This window comes from Trachurus trachurus (assembly GCF_905171665.1).
Source record: "Trachurus trachurus genome assembly, chromosome: 6".
Taxonomy (NCBI): Eukaryota; Metazoa; Chordata; class Actinopteri; order Carangiformes; family Carangidae; genus Trachurus; species Trachurus trachurus.
Genome location: NC_139897.1, coordinates 30,332,948 through 30,347,328, shown reverse-complemented (window position 1 = coordinate 30,347,328; position 14,381 = coordinate 30,332,948). Strand labels below are relative to the sequence as shown.

The 14,381-nt window shown below is 45.2% G+C and overlaps 1 protein-coding gene across 1 annotated transcript in view; it reads left to right on the top strand.

Moving 5' to 3' along the window:
* Positions 1 to 423: 423 nt before the first annotated feature.
* Positions 424 to 14,381, top strand: part of LOC310987927 (protein NLRC3-like) — a gene marked incomplete at both ends in the record, with an annotated part of 313,828 nt that continues 299,870 nt past the window's right edge. The window contains 6 exons of the mRNA XM_083974396.1: positions 424 to 461; positions 774 to 852; positions 987 to 1,212; positions 1,366 to 3,172; positions 3,280 to 3,453; positions 3,545 to 3,718. Coding sequence (XP_083830522.1) covers positions 424 to 461; positions 774 to 852; positions 987 to 1,212; positions 1,366 to 3,172; positions 3,280 to 3,453; positions 3,545 to 3,718 — 2,498 coding nt within the window. The remainder of the gene's footprint in view (positions 462 to 773; positions 853 to 986; positions 1,213 to 1,365; positions 3,173 to 3,279; positions 3,454 to 3,544; positions 3,719 to 14,381) is intronic.

The window sequence follows — 14,381 nt, the reverse complement described above, 5'->3', positions numbered from 1 at the left end:
GTGATGGAGAGGGGAGTTGAGGGGTCATGTGTTGTGTAAGTGTAAACAGTGAGTTACTTTTATCTAGGAGCACACGTCTTAATTGTGAAGAGTTTTTCAATTGAGCTTCACTGACTGCAGTGTGCAGATTTGTTTCATTTTTATTTTATTTGGCAGGGACACAGTATATTTTGTACCAGATAATGGCTAGAGAGGTGTAGTTATTTTCATACGTAGTCCCTGGGTGTGCCATTCACAATAACACACCACCTGTACAGTGAGAAACAATTGTTGCCTGATGTGCGATTAAAAAAGATGATTAATTGGGACTATGAGCATGATTTGTGACACCACAGTTTAGAAGCCCATCCTGGTCCAAAATTGAATGTTCAGAAGTGTGATGTGTATACCTGAAGTGTACAATACAAATGCCTACGATTGACTATGGTGAAGTACACTAGGATACATCTTGTGTCCGGCAGGTAAACTTAAGTGAATTATTCAAACAATAACATTGATGAAATGGATTCAAGATAAATTATCGTGTGGTTATTAGCTTTGCAGTGAATCATGCAATAGAAATACTTTTTACATTTCATAATACTTTTGAGTACATTTCAGAGCCTGTACTTTTTACTTTTACTTGAGTATAGATAATTGGATCAGTACTTTCACTTTTACTCAAGTCATTTTTTACACAGGTACTTTTACTTCTACTCAAGTAAAGAATCTAGGTGCTTTTGCCATCTCTGTCTCTCTGTACTGATGTTCACTTGACACTGATTCCTCCACAGAGTGGACCAGGAGAGCTCAGAGGTTCCCAGTGGTCAGTCTGCCCAGCAGCATCAAACACACCTGGACTCCATGTTTATGGTGGGTACATGTCCAACAGCTGCTGTTACATCTGTTGTGTTCACAATCATCTCCATGCTGCACTTTGACACCAGTGGATTGTCAGTCTGTCAGGTTTTAGTTTGATGCTGTCACTCATAGAGTTTCTGTTCCAGCTGCTGGAGGAGAACATGGTCACTTTTGTGAAGAACGAGCTGAAGAAGATCCACAAGCTTCTGAGTCCAGATTACCCAGAATGCTCAGAGAGTCAGAGGAAGGATGAGGAGGTGGTGGACGGTGAGGATGAAGAGCAGAGGAGCATCAGAGAGGCGTTAGTGAAGATCACAGTGAAGCTCCTGAGGAGCAGGAAGCAGGAGGAGCTGGCTGAGCGTCTGCAGAGCAGTAAGAGGATTTCTGTAAAGATTCAACATGATGGACAAATGAGACGTTCACTGACATCAACACATGGAGGGAAACATGTTCATATAGTTGTTATTTAGAAGAATTATCATGTTATATTTTCTTATCGGCCTGATTTCTTGTGTTTTCATTCAGAACATGTTGCTGCAGTTTGTCGATGTAAACTCAAATCTGACCTGAAGAAGAAGTTCCAGTGTGTGTTTGAGGGGATCTCTAAAGCAGGAAACCAAACCCTTCTGAACCAGATCTACACAGAGCTCTACATCACAGAGGGAGGGGCTGGAGAGGTCAATGATGAACATGAGGTCAGACAGATTGAAACAGCTTCAAGGAAACCAGACAGACCAGAAACAACCATCAGACAAGAAGACATCTTTAAAGCCCCACCTGGAAGAGACCGACCAATCAGAACAGTGATGACAAAGGGAGTGGCTGGCATTGGGAAAACAGTCTTAACACAGAAGTTCACTCTGGACTGGGCTGAAGACAAAGACAACCAGGACATACACTTCACATTTCCCTTCACCTTCAGAGAGCTGAATGTGCTGAAGGAGAAAAAGTTCAGCTTGGTGGAACTTGTTCATCACTTCTTCTCTGAAACCAAAGAAGCAGGAATCTGCAGGTTTGATCAGTTCCAGGTCGTCTTCATCTTTGACGGTCTGGACGAGTGTCGACTTCCTCTGGACTTCCACAACACTGAGATCCTGACTGATGTGACAGAGTCCACCTCAGTCAACGTGCTGCTGACCAACCTCATCAGGGGGAAACTGCTTCCCTCTGCTCGCCTCTGGATAACCACACGACCTGCAGCAGCCAATCAGATCCCTCCTGAGTGTGTTGACATGGTGACAGAGGTCAGAGGGTTCACTGACCCACAGAAGGAGGAGTACTTCAGGAAGAGGTTCAGAGATGAGGAGCAGGCCAGAAAGATCATCTCCCACATCAAGACATCACGAAGCCTCCACATCATGTGCCACATCCCAGTCTTCTGCTGGATCATTGCTACAGTTCTGGAGGAGCTGTTGAAGACCAGAAGGAGAGGAGAGCTGCCCAAGACCCTGACTGAGATGTACATCCACTTCCTGGTGGTTTATCTAAAACTGAAGAAGGTCAAGTATGATGGAGGAGCTGAGACAGATCCACACTGGAGTAAAAAGAACAGGAAGATGATTAAGTCTCTGGTAAAACTGGCTTTTGAGCAGCTGCAGAAAGGAAACCTGATCTTCTATGAATCAGACCTGACAGAGTGTGGCATCGATATCAGAGCAGCCTCAGTGTACTCAGGAGTGTTCACACAGATCTTTAAAGAGGAGAGTGGCCTGTACCAGGACAAGGTGTTCTGCTTCGTCCATCTGAGTGTTCAGGAGTTTCTGGCTGCTCTTCATGTCCATCTGACCTTCATCAACTCTGGACTCAACCTGATGTCACAACAACAACAAACAACATCTCTGTGGTCTCAAGTGTTTAGAGAAAAACCTGAACTAAATTCTTTCTACCAGAGCGCTGTGGACGAGGCCTTACAGAGTCCAAATGGACACCTGGACTTGTTCCTCCGCTTCCTCCTGGGTCTGTCACTGGAGACCAATCAGACTCTCCTACGAGGTCTGATGACTCAGACAGGAAGTGACTCACGGTCCAATCAGAAAACAGTCCAGTACATCAAGAAGAAGATTGAAGAGACAACCTCTGCAGAGAAAAGCATCAACCTGTTCCACTGTCTGAATGAACTGAACGATCGTTCTCTAGTGGAGGAGATCCAACAATCCCTGAGATCAGGACGTCTCTACACAGATAAACTGTCTCCTGCTCAATGGTCGGCTCTGGTCTTCATCTTACTGTCATCAGGAGAAGATCTGGATGAGTTTGACCTGAGGAAATACTCTGCTTCAGAGGAGGCTCTTCTGAGGCTGCTGCCAGTGGTCAAAGCATCTAACAAAGCTCTGTAAGTGTAGAGATAGTTTGATTTATTCATCAAAAACACTTCTGTCTTTTCAACAGGACAGAAAATAAATTCCTTTCTTCTTTAATTCCTCATGATCATCTCTTCAGACTGAGCAGCTGTACCCTCTCAGAGAGAAGCTGTGAAGCTCTGTCCTCAGTCCTCAGCTCCCAGTCCTCTAGTCTGAGACAACTGGACCTGAGTACCAACGACCTGCAGGACTCAGGAGTGAAGCTGCTGTCTGGTGGACTGGATAGTCCACACTGTAGACTGGAGACTCTCAGGTGAGGATCCATCAAGCTGTTTATCTGATTACACTTGAACACACCTCCAGGTGTTGACAGTGGTTTCCTGTGTGTTGTTGTGTGTGTTCAGTCTGTCAGGATGTCTGGTCACAAAGGAAGGCTGTGCTTCTCTGGCCTCAGCTCTGAGCTCCAACCCCTCCCATCTGAGAGAGCTGGACCTGAGTAACAACGACCTGCATGACTCAGGAGTGAAGTTGCTGTCTGGTGGACTGGAGAGTCCACACTGTGGACTGGAGACTCTCAGGTGAGGATCCATCCAGCTGTTTATCTGATGACACTTGAACACACCTCCAGGTGTTGACAGTGGTTTCCTGTGTGTTGTTGTGTGTGTTCAGTCTGTCAGGATGTCTGGTCACAGAGGAAGGCTGTGCTTCTCTGGCCTCAGCTCTGAGCTCCAACCCCTCCCATCTGAGAGAGCTGGACCTGAGCTACAATCATCCAGGAGCCTCAGGAGTGAAGCTGCTGTCTGCTGGACTGGAGGATCCAGACTGGAGACTGGACTCTCTCAGGTATGGAGAGGCTGCTGCAGCCACACACACTGTCTGATAGAGGAGGAAGAGCTGGAATATTTTCTATGGCCCCGTTCACACCTGGTCACACCTGGGCTGTATTCGAAACCGCATACTATACTGCTAGTACGTACTGATTTGGCCAAAATGTAGTATGTAGTATGCAGTATGCGAACAAAAGCAAAATCTGCAGTATGCGAAAAGTTCCCGGATGTCGTACTGATTCGGAAAATATCTCCAGTATGCATCTGACCAGTCTACATCGCGTACTGTATCCCACAATGCAATGCTCCCCTGACGTCCTAACCTATGGTCCTAACCGTAACCAGAGCGTAACCAAAGACGGTAGTGTAGCCGTGTACCGTAACTATAGTTTAATAAAATAAAACTTAATGCAGACTGATCGGTTCATTGTAAAATATTTATTTATTTTTTGTAAATGTGGTGATTTCTGTACGTAACGTTAGGCTCCAGAGCCCCGAGGCAGCGCTGCTTACACACAAGAAGCTTCACTTTACATTCAAACAAACTAATGCTACTGCCACAATTGAGATTTCATCAATGAGACCAACATTTATCTCCTTAAAATAATTTAACCAGCCGGTGGTAAACCTTTAAAAACCTGCGGGTAAGTTAATTAGCGACCCTTTTTCTCCTCCGGAATGACGTCGTAGTGCTGGCCGGCCGAGCACGTCAGGAGCCGGGCTGCTGCCTCTGTGATGTCCCGGTCGCTGCGGAGCTTCACTTCTCCGAAAAACATCTGAGCAAACTTTTAAACAGCCGTCATTTGGATAAACTGGCCGTATATTTGGGGTCTTAACAGTTACTTTCTCGCATGAAAAAATATTAAAACTTAATAAAGTTACATAATTACAGCGCTAGAGCGAGAAATAAAACAGCTTTTAGCCTGTTTTACAGCTACTGCTACCGGTTGCCGTGAAATGCATTCTGGGAAACTCGTATACTGCATACTGCGATGATAACGGCGTCGGTCTGCTCAAGTAGCATACTGAATCCCACATTCAGTATTCAGTATACAGTACATATAACGCAGTATGTAGTAGGCAGTACGGTAGTATGCGGTTTCGAAAACAGCCCTGGTATTAACATCTGTCTCAGGTGATTGATGCATTGATAACATCAGATCTGATCACTGAGACCATATACAGAGGTGGTGTAGGCCACAGTGAAGCTCCGCCCACTCCACTGACGTCCTCTGTCACAGTCTGACTCGTCCCAACACAGTTTATACTGAAGCCAAAATCTCTGAGTGTTTCAAACATGAGCTGTGCAGCTTTCATCGGTCACAGTGACAAACTACTGGGATCAGGAGTTTCTCCTCATGACTTCAGTGTCTCATCATAGCTCACTGTTTCATATTCAGTAGAAGAGATCTCAATTACGAAACCAGATGTTGGCAGCTGTGCTCTGAATCTCTCAAGATTTTATTTCAGAGTTGATGAGGAAACATTTCAGCTGCTGCTGGTTTAAAGTTATGGTTGGTAATCATGTTCAGAAACACTTTTTGTTATACTGGGTGAAATGGTCCTTCTATCCTGAGAGTAGTCAATACATTATCTATTCAGAAAAAGGAACTGACTGAAGTTGGTTTTCATCAAAAAGCAAAATTTTCAGACATGAATAGGAATCTTAACACAATCAAAAACTACATGCTTTAACAATATTCTGAATTTAAATTGGCAACAAAAGTAATGAGAGCAAAGTGCTCCGCGTTATTTCAGCACCACGACCACGGACAAGCAAAGGACGAGACATGCGGACAGACAGACGTCTACAGGTGCTGATCCTGCCGGTGCTGCGGTGCTGGAGCAGCAGACAGACAGCTGTCTCCTCCATTATTAAAATCTGTAAATAAGCTGCGAATAATATCACATTTTAGTTGTGCTCTCTCTGTGTTTTACTTCTCTGTTAAGTTAGGACGTACTCATAGATCGCCTGTTTGGAGGCATTTTAACCCGAGAAAAAAAAGAAAAGAGGAGGGAAGTGATTGACAGACATCAATCATCAGGTTACGCAACTGGGCGCACGTCAGGAGGAAAGCAGGAAAAACAAAAGGACATTAGAAACGCTAAGAGAAAAGGAATAATACTGGGAGAAGGAAAACGAGGGTCTATTGATAGTTTGCGGGCCGTTTTCAAAGGTAAGCCTACGTTGTTATTGATATTTCCTGCCGTATTATTAACTCATTGAGTGCCAACCACGTAATTTCTCATTTTTTGTTCCCATGCGTTGAGTGCCAAAAGCAAGATTTTACGATTTTTGCTTTTTTTTAAATTATGAAAATAGACACTTTAACACACCTGATATGTAAATTTGGGGACTCTACGACGAGCAGAACTGAAATAGATGACGATCAAAAACTCATGACAGCTCATGATCTGGAAGTTTTTATCATAACTCAGCTTTTGCAAACGGAGTTCTGCATGTGGATGCAGCGCTGCTCCAGCTGCTCCAGCTGCTCGGAGCAGAAACAGGAAGCTCTCAGCCGACAGTCCCGGTCTTCATCTGGAGCAACACCGTGTCCTCCCCAAGGTCCTCCCGCGGTAAAATCTGATGGTCTCTGGGCCAAAGCAGACCGGCATCACCGACCCGGACCACAGAAGGACCGCGACCACCGGTGGGACCGGTGTTCCCGACCTGCTGTGGCCGAGAGACCATCACATTCCGCGGCGAGAGGCTGTGACACGGCACGGTGCGTCTACACGAGCCCTTTGATCCAGAAATGCAAGTGTCAGAACAAGAGTGACAGACAAAAACAGAGCACCTTTCATAAAAGACGCTGTATCTCCTTTCCTAGAAAAAAAAGCAGGGATTTTGGTGAAACCCAGCCATGTTTAGCTTGACTTTTCTCAGGAACGGAGGCACGTAGAAACAAACGGTTTGTGGCCATTTGAAGCATAAAGTTTCACCTTTCAAATGGGCCACAGTATGTGTTGGTGGCAATAATATAGAATACACTATGGCTCTACAAAAATCGTCAAAAATGGTCTAAATTGTCGGTACACTTGACTAAAACTTTGGAAAGGAGCGCGGCACTCAATGAGTTAATTAGGAGCGATTAGTACCGTCGCGGTGTGGCATGATGCAGTGGTTGTAGAGCAGATCAGGGGTCGAGTGTGTGACCGCACGGTGGACAGAGCTGTTTGAGTGTGTGGTGGATGTAGGCCTGTGTGTGTGTGTATGTTAAGGTGAAACCGATCAGAGTCTTCACCCAGGTCTGCGTAAAGGTGAAGGCGTGGCTTCAGAGAGAAGTCTGAGGAAAGGGGCTGGGACTTTTGACTTTGTATTTTCAAAATGTGGCCAGATAGAACTGTTTTTCCAGAGTCTCCAACCCTCTCTGTCTGGTCAGATATTGATGATCAATAATCAGCTCAGTCTCTCTGAGATCCTGATCTTGTCCTGATGAGATCTGTTGGTGTGTTGAGGAGACAGTAAATCACAAGTGTGACATCCAGATGTCATCACTGTCCAGAGGCCTGGAGCTGTCAATCAGAAGAGAGTGAGTGTAGTGAACAGTGTAATAATCAGTGTTTGTGGCTGAATGTGTGTGTGTGTGATCAAACAGCTGTTTTCAGACTGTGTGTGCTGCTCAAACACGTCTGACTCCAGATCAGATGAAGCCACAAAGTGGCTCCTTAATGAAAGTCTCCAGCAGCTGGAGCTTCACTTCCTGTCTGAGTCCATGTGCTCTGAGCTGAGCCTGGTTCTCTCTGCTCTACAGTTTCTCTGCTTCCTCTGGACTCTGACTTCAAGTCCAGTAAAAATGTGTGGACAGGTTTGATGGAGCTCAGGACTGGTCCTGAGGACGGCTGCTTTGTTCCACATGATGTGACTGATCTCAGTGAGTCAGTGTGTTGCAGCTGATCTGTGTGAAGAGCAGAGAAGAACAGAGTCATTGATCCTGAGATCCTGATCCGTCCTGTCACTGTGATCAGATGGTTTCTATTAGAGCTCCTTCATCCCCTCACTGCTGCTGTGGCTCCTGTGGAAACCTGCTCACAGCCTCATTCTTCAGCTTCCTGGGGAGTTTTCTTCAAACAAACACAAGTTGTGTTCACACTCAGTGTTTCTCACTAAACTCACTGTTTCACTGAGCTCTAACAGACATGTCTTCTCCTGTGCCTTTCTTGGTGCATTGTGGGATATCTGGGCTGGTGAGCTCCACCTGTTGTGTCTTCATCTTATTTACTGTGACGTGTGTTTGTGCAGCTTGAGAGTCAGAGAGTGAAAGTGTGTGTCTGACACTGAAGTGACATCACATGGAGAAAACACATGATGAAGTGTTTCCTCCTCGTCTCCTCCTGCTCTGTATCATCACTAGATAAAGACTCCAGCTCCTTCTTCTCTGTGCTCAGTGTTCATCCATACATACCAGCCTCCATGTGAACACAGTGATGAAACAGTGTGTGTGTGAGAGCCATGTAATGTCCATGTGTGCATGCTGACAGAGAACGTGCTGCTCTGACCCCCCTCCTCCTTTCAGGGTGCAGCCTGCTGGAGCCCAATTCGGTCCGGGGAAGTGTAAGTGTGTTTTTACTTTGAGCAGCACATTCAACCATCTTCACACTGTCACATCACTGACGTCATGAGTCTTCATCAAACTGTCAATAACTGATCACATGATCAATAACTGCAGCTGTGTCTTGTTCTCTCCATCAGATTCCTGTCGACTCACAATCGACACAAACACAGTGAACACACTGATCAAACTGTCTGACAACAACAGGAAGGCGACACATGTGTGGGAGCTTCAGTCATATCCTTATCATCCAGACAGATTTGACCTTCATCCTCAGCTGCTGTGTTCAACTGGTCTGACTGGTCGCTGCTACTGGGAGGTCGAGTGGAGAGGAGTGGTTTATATATCAGTGAGTTACAGAGGAATCAGCAGGAAAGGAGACAGTGGAGACTCTTTGTTTGGATGTAACGATCAGTCCTGGAGTCTGAGCTGCTCTGATGGTCGTTACCACGTCTGGCACAATGGCAGACGGACAGACATCACCTCCTCCTCCTCCTCCTCCTCCTCCTCCTCCTCCTCCTCCTCTGTCTCTAACAGAGTAGCAGTGTATGTGGACTGTCCTGCTGGCTCTCTGTCCTTCTACAGAGTCTCCTCTGACTCACTGATCCACCTCTACACCTTCAACACCACCTTCGCTCAACCTCTGTATCCTGGGTTTAGTCTCTGGTTGCCTGGTTGCTCAGTGTCTCTGTGTTGAGTGAATCAGAGTCTCCTCCTGTCACAGAAACCTTCTCACTGTTGAACAGACAGTTCAGTCTCTACATGTCTGTCTCTGTCTCTCACTCACGTTTTCACATTCATGGATTAAATCAGTTGATTTTTTAAACTCTTCTCAATGATTCTTGTAAACTTCTTCCTCTTCCTTTAAAGATGGAAGCGTCGATTATTACAGGACAAAAACCACGGTGACTTTTACTCAGCTGCTGATGAAGGACGAGGCCTAATATCACCAAGCTAAAAGTCTCTGAGCCGCCAGCGTCACTGAGGAGAAAAACACATTTTAAACAAATTCACTGTTCATGTTCAACTTTACAGGCTGTTTGTGAGCTGGTCACAGGTAAACAGACACAACAATAAACACAACTGGAAACAAACATAATGTTGTAGAGACGCTGAATATAATGAATTACATGTGATTTATTTGTCTTTGTGGTTTTACTGAATCAACTAAAACAATTTGAATCAGTTTTATATGTAATGTGCATTTCCTGCTGATGTGGAGCAGCACAAAAACCATCAGCTACTAATCCAACCAGCTAATGATTTTTTCTGTTAACATGACGCTGAATTCATGACGTTTGTAGATTAAAATTTATCTTGACTTTGAGACTGATTGTTTTTTATTATATATTTCTATAATTAATACCTAACTGCTGTTTCTTGGAAACTGGAGCCAATTAACACTCATGACTTCATTTTCGTTTATTAGTGATCATTGATTGGTTCATGGATTGTTTGGGATTTGATTGGCCGTGCACATTCCTGTTTGACGACACAACACGGTTGTATGGTTTCAAGCTGACACAATAAAATATAAAATAAACATGAACTCATGTTGAAGACCATGTTTTTTATTTGGCACGTCTGACTGTAGCAGGTGACAGCGGGTACGAGTTGTTTTGGCTGCTGGGCGGAGTGATTTCAAAAGCACAAGTAGTTCCAAGTATTTGCTTCATGTGTCGTAATGTTACATAATTATCAGTCAGGATCAACAGACAAGGAGGCCAACGAGGGCTGGCCTACACAGGCACCTTATCCCCCAAGGATTCTAGGATGAGTTTACCACAAGTAGTGTGTCTACTTGTTCTGTTATTGGTCAGTGTAGCCTAAACATTAACTTTATATTTTCAATATTTAAACTGTTTCACAATAAAATGTGAATTTAAAACATTATAGTTTCTGCATTCATGCAGTATTTATTAGTGAAAATTAGAGGAAATGTGAAAATTTACTTTGCAAGTCGATTTCGGTGTGCACCCCTAAATTTTCTGTTGCGCTCCTAAAATTTTAAGTTAGGGGCCACTGTGCTCCTAGTCAAAAAAGTTAGTCTGGAGCCCTGTTCAGTGTGTACAATAGTCTATAAACAGTATAAACTTTGTGTTTTTGCATGTAGCCACTCACCTCAGATAGCCTAACTGTGGAACATCCTGGAAAGACATTACAATCCAATCGCAGAGCGCCTAGCTCTCCCCGCCACACAAACAAACACTTTTTTTCTTGTTGTGATGATTCTCTAATGTCCAAAATATCTCCAACTGTTTATTTTTGTAAAGAAGACAACTGATTCTCGGAGAAAACGGGCTAGATTTTTTTTTTCCCTCCGACTTTTCCCGAGTGGATGGATGAAGCTCCGACATGAGGTGGCGTGGTGGCGTTCAATTTCACGTTTTCAAGTAGGAGGTCGGGGAAGAGTTCCCAGTTCTAGTGCAGCAGATTAGTGAGACAATCGTTCATTTTGGTATAAAAGCATGAAATTTGGCACAGATACTCTCTAAGGGTCACTTTTTGGGAAAAAGATGTTGGCCACGCAAAAATTCAAAATGGCGGCCATTTTTTCAAGATGTTCTGTATTTAGTCTAGTAGGAAGAGGGGGGTATCATGTATCCCCTGGAAATATATTCTAAACAGTGTTTCTAGATTGGAAAAAATGTGTAGAAAATGATGAGCTATGTTAAAAAGTTGTCAGAATGTCCCATGTATCATTTTTATGCAAATTAGTGCCGCCATTATCGAAAAAACCTAATTTCACTATATCTCAGCCAATATTGCAGATATCTGAACAAATAAGGTGTCTACACCCTTGTTTTGAGGGTCAGAGATCATAATAAAACTATTCATAAAGTGATCACATGTTGGTGCCATGCTAGTAAGCAAACCTAACCCTTTTACCTTTTACGAGAGGCCAATATTGGAGATACCAAATAAGGTGTCTAGACAGAGGTTGTTTTGTGTTTAACCAAGGTTTATTTGGATCAAACATCACAATAGAACTCTTGTTGATGTGACCACTCTTCTCTTTCCCATGCCAGATAAACAGTCAAGTAAATGGTTCTCCACTATGTGTGACCGGGTGAGTCATCTCCCTCCTGGTCACTGCATGGTGCTGTTGTCAGTCTGGCGCAGGTTAATGGGGGGACGGCACTGTTAGGTGATTAAAACAGCTGTGTTGGTCGACATTTTCCCTCTCTGCTTCTGCTGTGCGGTGCGTCCGGTGAACTGGCCGGCGTGCTTGTTTGTGTCCTCCCGTCGTATGATTAAGGTAGGAATTCTGCATATTTGCTGGTTTGTGTTTGCTGTTATTGAGCCTGAGGCCTCATCCTTTCGCTCCGTTGCAGTGTTGGAGCAACGGCGAGCTGGTGGAGCGACGCTGTGTGTGTGATTGGGACAGGTGTGTTTGGTCGCTGTTCTCCCTCTCTGCCTCTGCTGTGCGGCGCGTTCGGTGAGCGGGCTGGCGTGCATGCCCGAGTCTCCCCGTCATATCACTAAGGTAAGCATGCCGTGTTAGTTATTGTTTGGTGTTTTACTTTTATTGGCCCTGGGGCTTCATCCTCCCGCTCCGTTGCAGTGCTCGGAGCGGCGGTGAGCCGGAGGGAGCGAGCGGTTCTGGTGGGCGCGTGTTGGGTGCAGTAGAGCTCAGAGGTAGGCTGCTCTAATTGTCTGCTGTTGCAGTTTTACATCATTGCGCTAGTTGTGACACTGTCTCTCTCTTGCTTTACAGCGGGGCGCTGTAACCAGCGGCCCCCACTCTCCTAGTTCTGCACACTATCCTGCGTCCTGGTGTGTTCCGGTCATCGGCCACCACGATGTTTGCTGCTGTTTTGTTTGGCTCAATTACATGGTTTTGATTAAATGATTGTTGTTGCCGACGATAGTGACCTCGGAGACATTTAACAATTTATTTATTTTCTTTCTTGTTTTCCTTTTTCTTTTGTGGGGGGGCGGGTTTGATAATTGTTTAATTGTTCTCTAATTTGTATTTGAATATTTTAAGAAGACTTCATTATGTTGGTTTTGTATTATAAATAATATCTAATTGTTCTTGGTGTGTGTGAGGAGGTCAGCTAGACTGCGGCCATCTTAATTTTTCCCTCTCTCCTTGTGGACAGGTGCTGTAGTCCAGCGCGGCGGCCCAATCCCTGGTGGTGGCTTCTTCACTTCTCCATTGCGTGTGTATGCAGTGTCACGGGTGATATTATTTTTCTTGGTTTGTTTCTCCTTCCCCTTGGTTTGGTTTAAGGTCGCCGTGGCTGGCCCAGCCCTGTCCATTCCCCTTTCTTTGGCCCAGTCTTTTGTGAATTTGAAATATTTTGGCAACTATTGAAGTTTTATAGAAACAATATTGTGACAATAAATTATTATTCTTTTTATACCTGAACTCTCCCCTGTGGTGATTCGAGCCTGCGTGACCTTTTTCATTTTTATAAAAAAAAAACAGTAACTATTTCCTGGGGCGAAACTCCCCAGGTGGCGTTGTTGGCAATCACTCATCACCACTACTCACCACTCCACCTCGCCACATATGCATCACTCATCATCGTTTTCACTGAAATCTTCAAAGTTAAACTCTTCCTCTCCTTCCTCTTTCTCCTCCTCTTCCTGTTCATGCTCCCCAGTGTCATGGGGATCAACCAGTGAAGTTGGTAGGATAGGACCACAGGACCACACCGGTTTCAACACTCCTTCATCAGTCTTCATCCATCCCTGCCCCTCATAATAGGGTTTTGATTTTTCCAGAATAGGTTCATCAGCTCGCTAGTACAAGGCGACACGGTAGTTCACACGTCGGACATGTGGCTTCAGAGCAGAGTGGCATGGAGGAAGGCGAGCCAGGTCAGCCTTAGACTTGGAAGTGAGTTTCTTGTCCTCCCCCACCATGTTGCGTAGCAACTTGGCACGGACAACATCCACTGAAGACTCAGAACTCTGTCCAGACATCAGACAGGTGAATTGCTCCAACTGCCTCAGCATCTCAGGCTTGACACTCCAGCAGTCACTGAGTTGACTGAATACGTGAAACCTGGGATTCTTCTTCAAGGGCCCCACCTTCCTTCTCCCTTTGATGGCACTGGTACAGTCTTCTCCACTAAACCCAAGAAGAGTGGTGCGGTGGTCTTCTCCCAGGGATTCTGCAATACTACTACTGCCCGGCTTCTGGTGCATCTGTCCCCACTGATGTTGAGATGGACGTGTTACAGTACGAGCAGAAGCTGTGGGCAAGGCTGCTAAAGCTGACTTCATCAGACCCCTACAGTGTGAAGATCCAGGAAGCTTCTTTAACCCAACACCAACAACTTCTCAACATCTCTGAGCTTGCAGAATCCCTGGGAGTATACCGCACCACTCTTCTTGGGTTCTTTGTGTTCAGTGGAGAAGACTGTACCAGTGCCATCAAAGGGAGAAGGAAGGTGGGGCCCTTGAAGAAGAATCCCAGGTTTCACGTATTCAGTCAACTCAGTGACTGCTAGAGTGTCAAGCCTGAGGTGCTGAGGCAGTTGGAGCAATTCACCTGTCTGACGCCTGGACAGAGTTGTGAGTCTTCAGTGGATGTTGTCCGTGCCAAGTTGCTACGCAACATGGTGGGGGAGGACAAGAAACTCACTTCCAAGTCTAAGGTTGACCTGGCTCGCCTTCCTCCACGCCACTCTGCTCTGAAGCCACATGTCCGACGTGTGAACTACTGTGCCTTGTACAAGCGAGCTGATGAACCTATTCTGGAAAAACCAAAACCCTATGATGATGGTCCTGTGGTCCTATCCTACCAACTTCACTGGTTGATCCCCATGACACTGGGGAGCATGAACAGGAAGAGGAGGAGAAAGAGGAAGAGGAAGGAGAGGATGAGTTTAACTCTGATGATT